Raw genomic sequence first — 16,895 nt, 5'->3', positions numbered from 1 at the left:
GCACACACAAATCTAGGAAGTATATAAGCATATTTCTACAGTTCTTCAAATTAACTGAGCTAACTAAAATTAAATTCAAGAAGCAAATGTAGATAACAGCACATACAGAGAGACGTGCACAAGAAGCTTTCAGATTTATTTACGTGAATTTACTCACATTTTGAAATAAAATCAACTTAGCCAAAAATCCAAATTCCAATACTTGGCACATTTTCTTGTGGATCAGTTCTGTTGATCTTGACTGGACTTAACATCTGTGTAAACAGTGTTGCTGAAGCATCTCATTTGTAGATTAGTCTGTATGTATCCTGTATTTGCTACCACATCTAAGTTGATCAGTATGGCTAGAAAGATAATTGCTGAACGGGTTGGGAAAAGAGCAACTTCCTACCTTGTATTTATGAAAAAAGGAAGTAACTAGTAATAATGTCAATTATATATTAACCTCTTACAACATTAAAGAATCCTATGGCATTTTTAACACTAACAATTGTATTGTGTTAGTAGCTTATGTGAATTACAGATAACTTTGTCTCTTAACATGTAGTGGTGCCTTCCAAGGCATACGTGTGTGTGTGTGTTTGTGTACACATACATGTATATACATGCACATATACATACAGTTAATATGTATGTATCAAATTAGCACACAATTTATTACAGTGATGAACAAACATTGCTCACCTTTTCATGGCCAAACATTTTGGCTACTAGAACACATCGGCATACCTAAGCAACAGAAACACACATAATCCCCGACCGGGTATATTTACTTTTTCTCTGCCAGGCCTTTGTTCTGATATTTGCTCTCAAGTCAGAGCTTCCATGGCAAAGGCACCTCCTCGGAATTGCAGGCAAGTCTTTCTCAAGTTCTCGCAATCAGGCCAAATTTGCTCAGACAGGAAGTTCAAATGTCACCTAATTGCTTTCGTTCTCCTGCTTCACTTTGTTGTCCTCCGAAGCGGTGGTCCAGAAAACTGAAACTGCCTTCGTATGTTTAACTAGCGTTTAGCCCCTTCCGAGGCCCGACTCTCTGCTCCTTTCGCTTCTCTCGACGGAGCTGCAGAATTCCAGACGAGCAGTTAGAAAGGCGAGCGGGATCTCCCGGAACAGCGAGTGACGGGCAATTTGCACGGATACTTGTGCTAAGGGCCTCGACTCCACAGTCCCATAGATCTGAACCGAGTTAAGTTCAGAAACTGTAAAAGCAGGCGAGATAGAAACAGACAGCTGTCCATTTTCATTAAATGCTGGCTTGCAACCCCCCAGGTTTGTGCGAGAGTCACAGTGGTGTGCGCGCATTTGTGTGGTGCTCACATAAACGATAGAATTAAGGGTATGCACATAACATGCCCTGTTATTGCTAATGAAAGAAGCGTCCGTTTTCAAACCCCGTTCACCTCCTTTTACTGAGTGTCCCATTAAAATGCCGCAGACTACATGTTTCCCGTTCCCAGGGCGCTACTTCCAGGCGTTCACTGCCTCTTGGCCCGGCGTGACGAGAACATCTGCGAGGATCGTTGTGCACAGAGGACGCGGGCGGGGGGGGGGGGGAGTGGTGCGGGCGGCTGGAGAAGCAGCGCGAGCTGGCCTGATTTCCGTGTTTATTAACCCCCCCGGGGCCGAGGCCACCTCTCTGGGTAGGAGGCCCTCTAACGAGGTGGGGGGGGGGGAAGCAACGGGTTTGTCTCCAAGCTCCCCCACTCCCCCGCCTCTGTTTCGCGAAGCTTGACCTGAGGCTGTTCGCCTTTGATTTATAGGCTAGGCTGACCCTGCTGCCGCGGAAAGGAAGCCCTATTCTGGGGAAGGGAGATCGCCAGAGACGGCTCGCTTCTCGCAGGCAGCCTCCGGCCTGGGCCTGCCACAGCGCTCGGCCGCGAACGGACGGAGAAGCGCGGCTGGCCCGGCTCGGAGGCCACTCGAGCACAGAGGTTCGCTGGCGTTGCCTGCAGGCCTTCTGAACCGCGTCCGCGGCCCTTCGCCTTGCCCTCCACAGCTGTTCCCCACAGCTCGATCCCACTGCTGGGGACAGAGCCAAGGCTTCCCTGAGCTGCGCGGCCTTTTGGGTCCCGCCGGGTGAAGGATCGCGGGAGGGCGCTGGGCAGCGCGGTCGGCTGAAACCCAGCGGACCTTCCTCCCTCTCGCCTTTCTGCCACGGCTGGCCCCTGCTTGGGACTCGACCCACTAGTTTCAACGGAAGCTCGCTTCCTAATCGTGAAAGAGTAGCGCTTCCTAACTACATTTGGAAGGCAGGTCGCCTTAGTGCGCGCGCGGCGGTGTATGTATGTATGTGTCAGTGTGCACGTGTGTATAGCCTGCGCTTGTATGTGTATGTATACGCCAGAGAGAGAATTTCAGAGCGAGAGTCAATTCCGAGACAGCTTCAAAGAGATAAATCTTTCCTACATATCAACTCTCCCACCCTCAATCTTTTATTCCTAAAATGATGTATCTTTTGTCTTCCCATCTTCTAATATTCCATGAAACCGACTTGAGAAATAATGATGTTGTAGTCAGGAGAATTGCCCACTGGTTGGCAGGCGAGGCGAGGCGGGCCATGGTCAACAGCACTGGAGTTTTCAATCCTGTCACCGTTTCCTTCTTTCGTGCTAGGTTGAAATAAGTGGGAAGTGGTGGAAGAAACGGAGATGTTGGAAACGGCTTGGCAGGCGGAATGCCAGCTCTTTTCTTTTAGCTTTTTAGGATTATCCGCAATAAACTCAATTTCCGCGCATAACGTGATTAGGCTCGAGTTGTTGCAAACTCTCTGTAGGTTTCCGCTCTTCCTTTGGATGCTGTAAGTTCAACCCTGCCGCAGACTAAAGCTTCCCTCCACCTATGCCAGGTGGACCTCCTAAACTCACTTGAACTGAACTGGAAAGAGTCAACCCAGGCATGAAACCACAGCCTCTGCAAGGGTATTAAAGAGATAGATATGTTTCCTTGGGACATTCCCCCCCAGATTGCTTATTAATAGAAAGAAGTATTTAGAGAATCCGGTTGATTCCTGCAGAGGAATCCCTGAAGAACCTCCCCAACTCTCCTTGTCCTACCTGTTAGTTTTGGAGGCCTTGCAAATAAAAAACAGCCCGTCGGTAATACATCCTCAGCAGGAAGGTAAACTATATTATGGGAAAATAACTTCCTGTCCCTTCCATTGAAGGAAGTGGGAATAGTACACATATACAGAGAGCAGTTACATGATTAAGCCCAGGTGGCCGTGGGTCGGGTAGACATTAAACTGAATTAAATTTAGCTTCTCTGAGCAAGAATTAAATTCACCTGAATTTTCTGGATAAGAGAGAAAGAAGGCCAGCCCAGCTTCCCACCAAGCTAATGAGAAACTACATGCCTTCTGCCCACCGCCATGTACCCAAGACTAAGTGACTGGATGAGATTTTAATTGTTTTAAAACATGCGTACATTTAAGAACATGCAAGTCTTTTTTCTTTTTTTTTAACGCAACCATGATCAAGTTTCCATCCGGGAGTATTAGCATTATTTTAAAGCTTCTTTAGGTTTCAAAGGAAAAGTGGAAAATGACGGATTTGTATAAAGGGGGGAATTGAAACCCCGAGGAGACCTGCTGGAAGTGGCCCTATGGATTGAATGGAGCTTGCTTATTTTTCCAGCGTTCGGGATGAATTACCCTGAGTCCTGGGGTGAGAGGGATAAACCTCGATCTCTAAAGTCGGGGCTTGCGGGCGTTAATGGGAGCACAGAATTCCACCCTCAGAGATTACCGGTTTTAGGTTGGGGAGCCCGGAGGAGAGTGGCGTGCTGGCTGGCGGGTGGCGGGATCTTCCTACCGGCACCCCCAGACCCCCAACCCCTCCCAACCCAGCAGCACAAAATATTTCCTTTCGGAAGGAGGGGATCCAGTTCGAGTTCAGGGATGGAATGGAACTCAAAGTGGGCGCTTCTGTTCAGAATTTCGCTCCTTGTCTCTCTCTCTCTCTCTCACTCGCAAACACCCCCTCGTTTAATTTTGGAAGAAGGGGAAATTTTACTGTTGTCGTTGGAAGTAGCAACTTTTGTCTACTTCAGATTGTCTTAGGAATGTCTCAGTCACTCGGCTGCTCCTGTCCCCTAAGGTGGCAGACTTCAGAATTGCTTTGCTTACTGTTATTTTCTTTTACTCTGTTTAAGCTGTTCACGTTTTTACCTAATTGGGCTTACCAATTGCATATTTTTAAAATTCTGAGTGGAATGGGCACCTTCATAATTTTAAAATTACGTAAATCGGTTTACTTTGAAGGATATCCCATCTCTAGTTCTAACCACTTCAGGAGATTGAGATCCGAGGTACCTAAGGTCACTACCAAAACCATTATATATAAGTAACCTCTACTGTAATGAAACAAATCCCACCGAAGCTATAATCTTACTCAAACGGGTTTATTTACTCCACAGAAAGCTTCACTGAAATCAACAGGACTCACTCTTGACGAAAATGGGCTTCTGCAGGTTGTGCAAGGATTCAGTCCTAAATGTCCTTGAAGTCATTTCCCACTAGTAATTTTTGAAGACTTATGGCGCAATTTAACCATCGCTATTTCGATGTAACAATAACGGAGACAGCGTGAGTGCCGCTATAAATCTCTAGTGAGGAAATGGCCGGATTCTCTGGGCGTGTCTTTTGCTGAACCGCACCGTCTACTTCAAAGGAAGCATTAGAGTCAGGTTGCACGTGTGGATGTGGTTGCAGATCCTTCCAAAACTCTGGTCCCCGATGCATTATTTCAGTTAAACAGCAGCCTCAAGCAAAATTAGTTTCACGGTGTCCCACCTGGAACGGGAATTTAGGAGGGAGGAGTGGAGTTCCGAAGGCGAAGCGAAGTCTCCTCTACTTTTATTTATTTAAAAAAGTCTAATTCGCCCATTCAGAAATGTTCTTAGCCGCCTCTGTGTCTCCCTCCCCCGCCAGATTTTTTATTTTTTTTAGTGCAGTCCCTGAACACCTCCAGCCCCCTCCCGAGCCGCAGCGCAAACCTAGTTCGAAGGAGGCGGCCTCGGAAGTAAATCCCATGGATCCCAAGGATCAGCCAAGTGGGATCCCGGGAGAAGCAGCCGAGTCTGTCGGACATCGCAGTTGCCAGGCCAAAGGCTTGGCTTAGAAATGCATTAACTTCCAAGGAAACGCGGGGAGGACTGGCTGTCAGGCTCACTCCTGCGGGAGATCTTCTCTGGGCCAGGCCGGGAGCCCGACTCGCAGGGCGCCTGTCCTTATTTCAAGGGCGAACCCATCTCCGCGCGTAGGTTTCCCATAGTTTCGCTCCAGGAGATGGCTCGCCTCGGAGCGGCTAGGGTGAGAGAGGAAAGCTGCGCCCCTCACTCCGCTTTGTCGTGTGTTTGCCCGCAGTGAGCGACAGCTCGCCCTATCACAGCCCCAAGGTGGAGGAGTGGAGCGGCCTGAGCAGAAGCGGCTTCACGGCCACGGCCCAGCACGTTGCGGTGAACGGGCTGGACAAGGGCTCCCTCGAGCACGAGACCAAGTACAGCCAGGTAAGGGGGCGACTGCCTGGGAGGACGGAGGGGGGCACGTCCTGGGCGGGGCCAGAAGAGGTGGGGGCGTGGAAAGAGGAGGGGAATCGCACGCCTGCTTCAGGGGCCTGCTTGAAGGAGCTTGCTTTCGAGTAGGTGCATCACATTTAGCCACCTACCTGGCTAAAAGACCTGTTTGTTTGTGTGCGTGTGCGTGTGTAGGGGAGGGGAGGATTCAAACCAGAGCCTCCGTTGATCTATTCTGGCCCTGGATGATCTCCCCAAATCATTCCCTAGGCCACTGAAATACACTGGTTGTGTTCACACAAAGTGTTCAACGCAATTGGGTAAAGACCTAGCAGGGGCCTTCCTTCAATATGGCAAGTTTAGTCAGTATTAACATTGGTAGGGGCTCTGATGGGGCTTGGGAAGTTGTGTGAACCTGGAAAATTCGAGAATTGGGTTAAGCATGTTGTGTGAATGCAGCCAGTAAAGCTAAAAGGGTCCGCCCAGCAGTCTGTCTGTAGTGGGATTTCGTGGATTGCTTTTCCCCCTCCCCACCCATCTGCCATTCTTTGCAGCAGCAGCAGCCCCACACTGTAGAACACAAGGTGCTTTAGCAAGTCTCTGGTTTTTCAGATGTCTTTCATCAGGCTTTGTTTTAAACCCATTTCTGCTAAGGAACAAGAGTTTAACTAGATTATGTGGTCCTGGCTCTAATCTGTGTTTGCAGTGCAGTTCTCAGAATCATGCCATTCGCTGTGTTTGCACAACATGCTGGCTAAACTGTGGTTGGCTACTTTGTGGCTGGTTACTGTGGTGGTTACTTTATGGCTCAATGTCTTGTACAAATCAAATGTGATTTAATTCAGTAAGTCATGGTTCAGCTGACCATGGCTTGGTGTGTTGTAGGAACTCCATCTCTGTTTCTACTCCCAGGTAAGCCTATGTAGCAGTTATCTGGGGATACATCTCCTCAGCTCCTTGGGACTTACTTCCCAAGTGACGCATTCCAAGGCAACAGCTTGCCTGGGGAAATGTATTAGGGGCTGAAATCAGAGGAAATACGCAGGAGATCATGCCTGCACACTTGTGGTTCTTCCTATGCCCATTTATGGCAAGTGGCAATAAACTGAATGTCGCTGGTGAAGCCACTTTCTGTATTCATTTGGATGCATGCACGACTGGGCTGGCTTTCAAAGAGTTAACCTAGGATCAGATATCTGGGCAAATGGAGGGACAATCCCCACATAATTAAGCGCAATCCCTGGTGTTGGGCTGAAGCTGCCAAGTGACATTTCATTCCTCCTGATGGAGGAACAGCATGCCTGGAATACCAGCACGTCCTCGCAATGGCACTTTGGAGGGGTTCAGATCTCAGGGTACTGATCTCCTTTGGCAGTGAAAAGGAGGCTCCGCGCCTCCACCTGGTAGGTTCCAAGTTGCTCTACCTTGAGAGTGAAGCTGTTCTGAGACCTTCAGCTGAGAGGGGAGTGCTGGAAAGATATGTTTCTTGAATTAGGAAACCCAGATCAGACCAGAAATGGGATGGCTTCCTGGGTCTCTGGCTAGAGGCCCACCAGCTTCTGGCACAGGTGGTCTGTGGCAGGACCATGTGACCAGAATTCTATCTTATTGCTCTCGGCTGTCCAGCCAGGCAGCTGCTTTTCCAAGAATACCCAAGGCCTGTCAATTGGGGGGCCTGCACAGGTCCTCGCCTGACACATTCAGGGAATCACTGAAGAGTCTGTTTAGGCCACCTGACCCAAATGCCTGCTCAGGGCAGGAATCCAGATTAAACCATCCATACAGATGGCTGCCTACCTTTTGCTTTAATACATTCAGTAAAGGGGAGCTCACCACCTCCCTGGGTAACTGGTTCCACCACAGGTCTGCTCTTAATGTTGGGATTTTGGTACCATTCAGTTGGAATCTGCCTTCTTGTAACTTAAATCAAATATTCGGTGTCCTGTATACTGGAGTAAAAGATTACAGGTCCTGGGTTGCTTCTATGTGACATTGTTTCAGATAGTTGAAGAAGGCTATCCTATCCCTTTCAGTTGTCTTTTTTCAAGGCTAAACATATTCAGCTCCTTTGGTTGTTGTTCAGAGGGCTCTGTTTCTGTTCCCCGATCATCTTCATTACTCTATATGAACTTATTCCAATTTCTCTGAATGTTCTTAGAATGTGGTGCATAACACTGGGCATAATACTAGAGGTGGGGTTTAAGTAGAGCTGAAGAGAATGGAACAATTACTTCCAATGATTTAGAAATTTTAATTATATTGATACCGCCTTAAATGATGTTAGCCTGTTTTGCAGCCATGTCAGACTGCTGGCTCATATTCAGTTTGTGATCAACTGCTATTCTAAGATGTTAGACACAAGTGCTATGGTAAAGTTGGGCATATTTCATTTTAAACCTGTGCATTTGATTTTTGTTTCCTAAGTGAAGAACTTCATACTTATATCTTAAATTAATTCTGCTACTCGCAGCCCAGTTTGCCCACCTTTCAGTGATATTTTGAATTTTATTTTTGCCTTCTAAGATATTCAATAGCCAGTCCAATTTTGTATCCTTTGTAGATTTGATAAACATTGCCTCTGTGTTGTTATCCAAAAAATTAATAGAAATATTGAAGAGTGGTAGACCTAGGACTGAGTCTTGTCAGTCACTACTTGACACCTCTTTTTAATTTGATCATCACACATAGAAACTGATGTTTAGCTAGCAATGTAACCACTTCATTGTCATGGCATATAGCCACACTTGACTAGCTTGCTAATCAGCATATTGTGGATTGATTTGTCAAATGTTTTCTGAATCAAGTTATATAATGTCTACAGCATTCCCACAATCTATCACAGAAGTTGCCCAATCAAAAGATCAGATTAGATGGCAAGATTTGTTCTTGACAAATCCATGCTTACTTCTGGTACTTATCACATTTTTTCTCAAGCTAGTTACAGATCTCTTTATGATCTGCTCTGCAGACTGTTAAGGAATTGATGTCAGACTGGTCTGTAGTTTGATGGACCTTCCTTTTCCTCCTTTTGAAGATAGGAATAACAGTTGCTATCGATTAATTATCTGGCACTTCATTAGGTCTCCAAGCTTTTTCAAAGATCATATAGAAAGATTCAGCCAGATCATCAGCTAGTTTCTTCAATACTCTGAAATGCAGTTCATCTGGTCCTAAAGATTTAAATGAGGTTTTTCCAGTCCCTATTGAGCATCACTCCTCCAAAGCAGGCTTTATTTGTGTGGTGGGGTGGAGTGAGGTTTAAGGAATGAAATGGTCCCTTAAAGTTCTAGTATGCTCAATTTTGCCCTTTAAAATCCCTCCAACTCTCAACCCAAACGCAAAATGAACAGAAAAACCCAAGGTGAATTTTTTGGTCCTCTTCATTCTGAGGGTGCTTTGGGAGTATCAGAGGGTGCAGCTTGCTGCTATGTACTTTCTCCATCCTCCCTGTTCTACCCCCACCCCACCCCACCCCATCCTTCTAAGATGGTCTGTTTTCCCAAAGTTTCTTTTGGTCACACCTTTCTTGAGGTCTTAATGCAAATGATTTCACTTGCCTCAAATGTCTGCTGTTTTTGGAAGCCACTTCTGCTCATTTCACTGCACTGTAGTGGAATGATGGTACTGCATATATATTCGGTCTACGGCAGAGTCAATTCCTATCCTGGCATCCGGCTTTTAGGAGGGGGTTGCATAGTTAAGGGACAGTGCTCCAGAGAGTGCTGTGTTGGACATTGGTGTGTTTAGCTAGTCTTTCAATGACAGATCCTGCTCCCAAAATGATAAAAATCCATCACTGGCAGAGAACTTTGCTTCTCCTTTCTTTTTGTCAATCTTTTATTAGCAGTGCTCCTGCTTTCCCTCTAGCAAATGGAGTAAATTTTATTCCATTCTTTTGTGATAAAGAGAGAGGGAAAATTGAACAAGGAAGCTCTCTTACCATAGCAAAATGCTTTTCCCTCATTCCATTCCACTGTAGACCAAATGACATGATGATCCTTAGGCATCAGCCAATGAAAACAGTACAGTTGGTTGAAATGGGAGGAAGATGCTGCCATTTCCCTCCCATTTCTCATACTAGCTTATTCAAATGTCTGTGCTGTGGGAAGCTTCCTTTTTAACAAGGGGGTACCAAAACACTGATGTGAAAGAATAGGTCTGCTGAATATATTGAGGCTACAATCTTTTATAGGCAAGCACCCCTAAGCAAACATCCCAAAATAACACGGGGCATATTTTGGGGAATCATACAAATGATGGTACTGTTAAGCCCCTATTTCACATGCCTATCAATATCACTGGTATTTTAAGATGCATAATTTTGGCAGCCGAGCATGTGTGAATGGAGACTTGTGGAGATAAAGGCTATATTCACTAGCTATCTCACAAGGTACCAAAGTCTCCTTAGGACCTCGAATGTTTGTCTTGTTTGTGTCACAGAATGTAGTCATTCATACAAGAAAGAAAGAAAGAAAGAAAGAAAGAAAGAGAGAGAGAGAGAGAGAGAGAGAGAGAGAGAGAGAGAGAGAAGTTTCGATGGCACCATTATAGCCACCATCTTGACTTTTTTTTAACCATACCCTGAAGACATCTTTCTTTGTGTACTTATATATTTTTATTCCATTGCAAGATGCAATGGTGAATTATGGTGCTATTAAAGATGCCTAGCTGTTTTCTTAAGTCTCTTTTCCTGAAACATCCAACTTGTGTGAGCCACTAAAGTGACCAGTGAGTATGGAGCAAGGAAAAGCAGGATTTCAGGAGACTCACTCATACTCCAAAGGGCTGACTTGTATTTCCTCCTTGGGCAGGGGCGTGCATCGTTTCATATTCAAAAAAAATGATCTGATTTTTTTTACAAACCAATTATCTTGAGGTAAATTGAGGAATATACAAATTACACTGTTCCCATGCCTACTTTTCTATGGGACAAATACACTTGTGTTGAGAAAATAGTCTACTATTAATTTTTGGTGGATTTATTTCTCAGATATTTTGTATCTCTGGAGAAATAGGTCAAAATGTTAAAAATCGATTAATAAAGCCAAATAAAAATCAAACAACAGTTTAACCAAAACTTACTGAAGCCAGTCTTAGTCCCTTGTTAAAAAAATGTTTTCAGTGCCAATGTGTTATCATGCAGCATTGAAAGCAAAGATGCTTTTTATTTTGTTAATTTGATGACAAATATTTGGAGTACCTTAGTTTATTTTCTGCAAAGTAAACTATATATGAACTATATGGAAGGAAGGACTATATACAGACTTTTCCAGATAAGTCGCCACCTTTAAAACTTTAACAGAATATATTTAAAACCAAAAAATAGGCAAAGCACTTAATGTCAAATATATAAATTAAAATCATGTTATTATTATGCTTTTAATACTGTTGCTTATTTCTTAGAATTTGGACTCTTTATTTTCAGTGAAACTCAGTCTGCATTGCCATCTCAACCTTCATGGATGAAATCTCATTTATGAAGTGATGAGTTGAAGCACTGTACTTACACATCAACATTCAGCACATCTATATGCCTACTTCAGCCTTGTACAGCTGGTGACTTTCAGATATACTGGAGAATCAAATAATTGTGCAGTTGGAAGAGACCACAAAGATCATCTAGTTCAGTCCTCTACAGTCTGCATGTTTTCATGATCTATTTGGTTGCAGTATCCATAACTCCCAGGCTGATGGTGAGTGTTATAATCCAACATACAGTGGTACCTCTACTTACGAACTTAATCCGTTCCGTGACTCTGATCGCAAGTCGAGTTGGTTGCAAGTCGAAGTAAATTTTCCCATAAGGTTCAATGTAATTACCATTAATCCGTTCTGGCGTCCGTGGACCATGCGTCGGGGCGGAAAAACGGCTGCGGACCACATGGAACGGGTGGAAAAATGGCTGCGGACCACGTGGAACGGGCAGAAAATGGCCGCGGACCACGTGGAACGGGTGGAGAATGGCCGCGGATCCGGTTCGTAAGTTGAGGCGAGTTCGTAAGTAGAGGTAAATTTTTGGGGCTGGAGCTGATCGTATCTCGAAATTTTCATAAGTAGGGGCATTCGTAAGTAGAGGTACCACTGTATTTGGAGAACACTGGATTGGAGAAGGCAAGACTTTTGGAATAACCTTGGTCCCCAGCCTTTAGGGTTTGTTACAGACTGAGCCAGCATTTTAGACTATTGACATGACACTTAAAAATTACACAGAAGGTGGCTTAAAAATTAAGTTAACCCCCCCTTTTTTTTTTTAAAAAAAAAGATGGCTTGTTTTTTTACCACTCTAGAAAGTAGCTGTCAGATGTCACCACCAGGAATTCTTTCCACGCTGACTTGACTGCAACGGATTTCTGTCTTTTACAGAGTATTCTTAAAGTATATGCTCAGTTCAGAGAGTGTATACTTGAATTTGCCCTATATTTTTCTGCAGAAAGCATTGGGTAATAAGAGTGAAATAACTTTCAGAAGGAACTTGTCTGTTTGGTGAGAGAAGATTCTGAAGAAATTCTGGGTGGCATTCAAGGAAAATGGTGAAAAATAAATTTCATATTTGGATTTCAGCTAATGTTTCTTTTTACCTTAATATTTCTCTTTTACTGCAAAATATATTGAAGTACCAAATAGGAAAAAAAGTTTAGCTACAAAAATTAATGGTTTGGATTCAAACTTAAGGAGTTACATTTAAGGCCTATTAAAATAAACTTGGCAGAATTGATTTCAGTTCCACTGATTTTAATAGAAATGAAGGCATCAGACAGCGCAGCCCTGGATGGAGTGGTGGAAAGCAATAGGGCAAATCTACATCTCAACTCCAGCCCCAGTGTCTGCATTGTTGGTCCACTGGACTGTAGTCCAGCAAATCTGCATCGTTATGATTTCTTTTGCACTGACAGCAGCTCCAAGTCTATCATAGTTGACGGTCCCAGATCCAGCCCATCTTGGAAGTGATGGAGCAATTTTGAATTTGACTGATTCTCTAATTCACTCCTCATTACTGCCTATAGAACAATTTTGAGTCTTTCTGGCACTTTTCCAACCACCAAAATATGGGAGCCTCTCTACACTATCCTAACTCCCTCCCTCCATCAATATGGGATGGTAGTGGGAGAAAATTGCACATTAATTAGGATCAAGCCACTAAAAAAAATTGTAACAGTTTTTCTAACCTTGCATATTTCCTAGTATACATCTGGTGATGTATAACGTAACACAGATCATAGTTTGAATTCTCAATTTTGTATGAATGCTAGTTCCTTATTCAACCCAATAACTCAACTCTGAGCTGAATTGCAAAAAAGTTGAAATTCAATTTCAAGGATTGGTTTGTTCCCATTGTCTAAAAAATGCACCATTATTTGTCTTAATCTTGGCAGGGGAATAATGATATTGGACCATCCCATTGCTATATGTTTAAGCCCCACTGCATTTCATGGCATTCATTTCTGAATAAATAGGTATAGGATTGCATGGTTTGTTCATTTATTGTTATCTGCATCCTGCTGCAATCAGTGCAGTTCCCTGCAGTTAGTGAGGGAAGAAGCCTCGCTGAGGAATGATTTTCTTTCCTCCATTCTTTGATAGCAAAAACCTGATGGTGCAGAATGTCAACTTGACGTTGGTGCTGGACTGAGCTCCCTTGCTTCTATGGATTGCAAGGGGTCAAGTCATACCAGCGTTCCAGCTGTGTGCATTAGAACATTTGGATGTGCGTTCATTGTTGCGGGTGTAACATGGGCAATCATGCGCTTTCAAGCGCCAGCTCAGCCATGCTCAGTGGCCTTAGTTAGGAAGACATTTCCATCTCTGCTGACATAAGGCTGAGGTTAGGGATGACTGGAATAAGTACTTCCAAAGGGTTAGCTGTATTGGTCTGCCGCAGTGAGGACAGCAAAGAGTCTTTGTTGCTTTTGAACTAAGCACTTATAAAAAGGGTGTGACAGAAAATGTTAAACATAATTACTGCCAGTGCAGGCAGCCTATCCTCCCCCCACATCTGCATTTGTCATTTCAGTGAAAAGGGGGAGCAATTCACATACGTTATCGTCTTGCATGTAAGTGTCAGTTCTTGATGGATTCCATGCATAAATCCGTTTTTGCGTAGGCTTTATCTGTTTTCATTTAGGCAGCACTCTGAGGCTGGAACATCCCTGCCCACTAGGCTACTAGAAGAGATTAGCTGCATCTGACTGACAGGTATGGAAGGTGATAATGAATATCCAGATCTATCGTATAGGAAATGTGGGATTCACATTCATAGAATTTGTAAATTAGAAGTATACTTTTTATTGGCATGCCACGAATAATGTTAAATAACATTAAGTACTTTCAGAGAAAAAAATAAGAATGCCTTGCAGACACTAGGAATGATTTTAATTTTACTCTTGCGTGAGGATTTATGTCTTTGTTCATTAGTGTGAAGAGGAGACTGATCACAATCCTTCAGAGGGCAATGCAGCTTCTTCAGCACCATGAATGGTGCTTATTATTCTGATTTCCATTTGTAAGACTGGAAGTTTTAATTAACCGAAGCAATAGGACAGCCTTCCCCCATCTGATGACCTCCAGATGTTTTGGACTTCAACATCTATAATTGTCAGCCAGCATGCTCAGTGTCCACGCTGGCTGTGAATTATGGATATTGATGTCCAACCCATCTGGAGAACACCAGGCTGGGGAAGGCTGCAACAGATTAATCAACTGAAATTAGCCTTCTTGGAAAACATTGTTTTAAATTGGCTTCTATATATTGTGTAGGCAGGGAAAAACATGCAGTATATAACATGGCCTTTTATTTAGCAATCATGTTTTTGCTGTAAGCTCTCTCACCCTTCTGGATCCTGGACAAACAAAACTCTAGCACTAGACTGAGGTTTTGGTCATCTGATAATGTGTGTCAATTTAAGCAATTAATGAACTTGTTATTCAACTGAAAGGGAAACGATTACTCAGTGAAAGATCTTGGCAGTTTTGGTTGTCGCTTCCCATAAAAATAGGAGGGCAAAATCTGTGCTTGTGTGCCTCGAAAGAAAAACATAATCTTTATAGTCCCTGTTCACCAGCACAGTTTGGTTTCATATTGTCTTTCTACATTGTACCTAGGCCTGATTGATTATTTATTTAATTAGTTTATATCCTGCCTTTCAGTGAACGGAGCAGATAATGTGATATAGAGACGTTATAGGCATTTTTCCTGCCCTCTTATAGTCAAATACGTGTTTTGCCTGTGGGTTTTCCTAATCTCCAGAGTTTCCTGAATGAAACCTGATTACTCAAATTTTGTTCAGGAAGTAGTGGTTTTGTAATTGCCTCCATAGAATAGAGGCTGACCTGAAGTTAGTGGGACAGATTCACCACTTGAATACTCTTTAAGTTTACACCAGTTGCCACAGGTCAATGAAGTTGTCACCAGTGTAAAAATATAAGGATTGTAACCCTGCATTTAGTGGGATGATTACAAAGGCTCTTGACTAAGATAAATAATATTTAAATATATCATTGCTTTGGCGTGCTGTTTGCTGATTAAAGTCTTTGCATTGGGTTTATTTGTGCTTCCTTAAGGGGTTGATTCGCAAGCTGATTTATCTGAAAACTCAGCTTCTCAGCCCATTTTTAAGTTGGTTCTTTCCGGAGACACAGTTGGCACCGTGGAGATTGTTCCCTGTGTTTTGCATAACTGAACAAGCCACGGGTTAAGGCTGCATGGAAAGCCTGGCCGGATTGCCTCAAAGGTTTACCCAGCACCACCTTTTCTTCCCGACCATTGAAATGTCTTTGGAAAGTTCACATCAAGTCAGGGAGTGAGAGCAGTAGTGCCCTCACCATAATCCCGAGTGGTAGATTGCTCCTGGAACTAGAGGCTCCATTTAGTCATCTTTCTTCCTAGCCACAGCTAAATGTACCATATCTATACTGTAAGAACATACATTTACCATGAAGGAACGGGTTCCTTCTGAAACCTAAATGTCCTTCTGTGGCTTTATGCACAGATAACTTGCTTTTTCTCTCTAATGTCAGAAGGTTGTCCTGGAACTGTTTCATGCGTGAGAGTTTTCTGATATGGGAATCATATTTCCACAAGTTTACAAACACAGGCTTCCTTTCTTTGTATCCATAGGTGATACTGTTTCTCTCTTGTTGCGCCACCCTCTCTGTATAGATGTGACAACAGGCATATCCCTCCCAAAAGATTATCTCCATGCTTGGAATGGGAAGTGGAATTTCAGGTCCCAGCAGGTGGCAGCACCTAGCTAGCCTTGGCTGATCCCCCACTAGATTTAAATAGGATCACACCTGACTAATACTTGGAAGGGAGGCCACCAGGAGTTCTAAGGCACTTGAAGACTGGGAAAAAAAAAATTCTGGAAGAAGGCAGTATGACAAATTGCTTCCTATCCATGTGGATGTGTTCATTTCATCACCAGGAGTTTTTAACCTTTTAATTCCTAACAGGGCTTTTGTGGCACCTTGCAGAGGCACCTTGTTAGGCTGCGTCACTTACCCGGGGTAGCAAATGAGCAGTCACGGGGTTCCTGAGTGGAGCCAGATGAGAAGGGCACAGCCCACAACTGAAGGAACTGGTGGTCATAAGGAGGAGCCCAGGTTAAGCAGGAAGGGCTAAGCCTGAGGACATTCAAACCCTGGAGCCAACTTTGCTAGGGTTCAATATTTTTATTTTTTGCTCAAGGGTGGTGGGCGGGGGGGGGGGGCTCAATTAAAACTTCTGAAGCTCCAGCAGGCATCGTGGAGAGAGGCATGGATGAAATTGGTGCTTTGGGGATGGGGGGGGGGAGTTAAAAAAACCCCCAACCAACCCTAACATAGGTTATTAGGTCTATCAGTAGCTTAACATGTCTTTTTACCTCTCGTTTGGTTAAAAAAAAAAGACATTTTATTTTTCAGAAGTTTAAAAGGCAGTCTTACATGTAGGTAAAGCAAAAAAAATAATAATAGTGATCTTTGAATAGCAAAAAAAAAAAAAAAGGAATTGGTTTCTTTGTTTTTATTTACATTTGTAATGAATTAAAACAACAACAACCCTGAATCATATCACATCATTTCCCAGCACAGATAAATATTCACATCTGCTAACTCTCTAGAATACAAAATCTTGCTTACTGTAATAGATATCATTGGTCCAGGTCACTGCCCACAGTTTGTTCAATTTCTTTCTCTCCCTACTTCAGTGTTTCTCAATCTTGGCAACTTTGACATGTGTAGACTTCAACTCCCAGAATTTCCTAGCCAGCGTCGTGCATCACACTGGCTGGGAAATCCTAGCAGTTGTAGTCCACACCTCTTAAAGTTGCCAAGATTGAGAAACCCTGCCCTGCTTGCTGACCCCTTCTTGGTAGACATCTGCAGAGCAAGAAGGAAGGTTAATGGAG

At 43.7% G+C, this 16,895-nt stretch overlaps 1 protein-coding gene across 1 annotated transcript in view; it reads left to right on the top strand.

Moving 5' to 3' along the window:
• PAX9 (paired box 9) overlaps nucleotides 1-16,895 on the top strand; it is a 52,636-nt gene that overhangs the window by 18,249 nt on the left and 17,492 nt on the right. The window contains exon 8 of the mRNA XM_007421539.2: nucleotides 5,363-5,505. Within this exon, the coding sequence (XP_007421601.2) occupies nucleotides 5,363-5,505 (143 nt within the window). The remainder of the gene's footprint in view (nucleotides 1-5,362; nucleotides 5,506-16,895) is intronic.

Source organism: Python bivittatus, unplaced genomic scaffold (assembly GCF_059951505.1).
Source record: "Python bivittatus isolate LINGU-HERP-01145 unplaced genomic scaffold, Pbiv_v1 ctg000480_np1212, whole genome shotgun sequence".
Lineage (NCBI taxonomy): Eukaryota > Metazoa > Chordata > Lepidosauria > Squamata > Pythonidae > Python > Python bivittatus.
The sequence above is the reverse complement of the archived record's forward strand: the minus strand, read 5'-3'. Positions and strand labels throughout refer to the sequence as shown.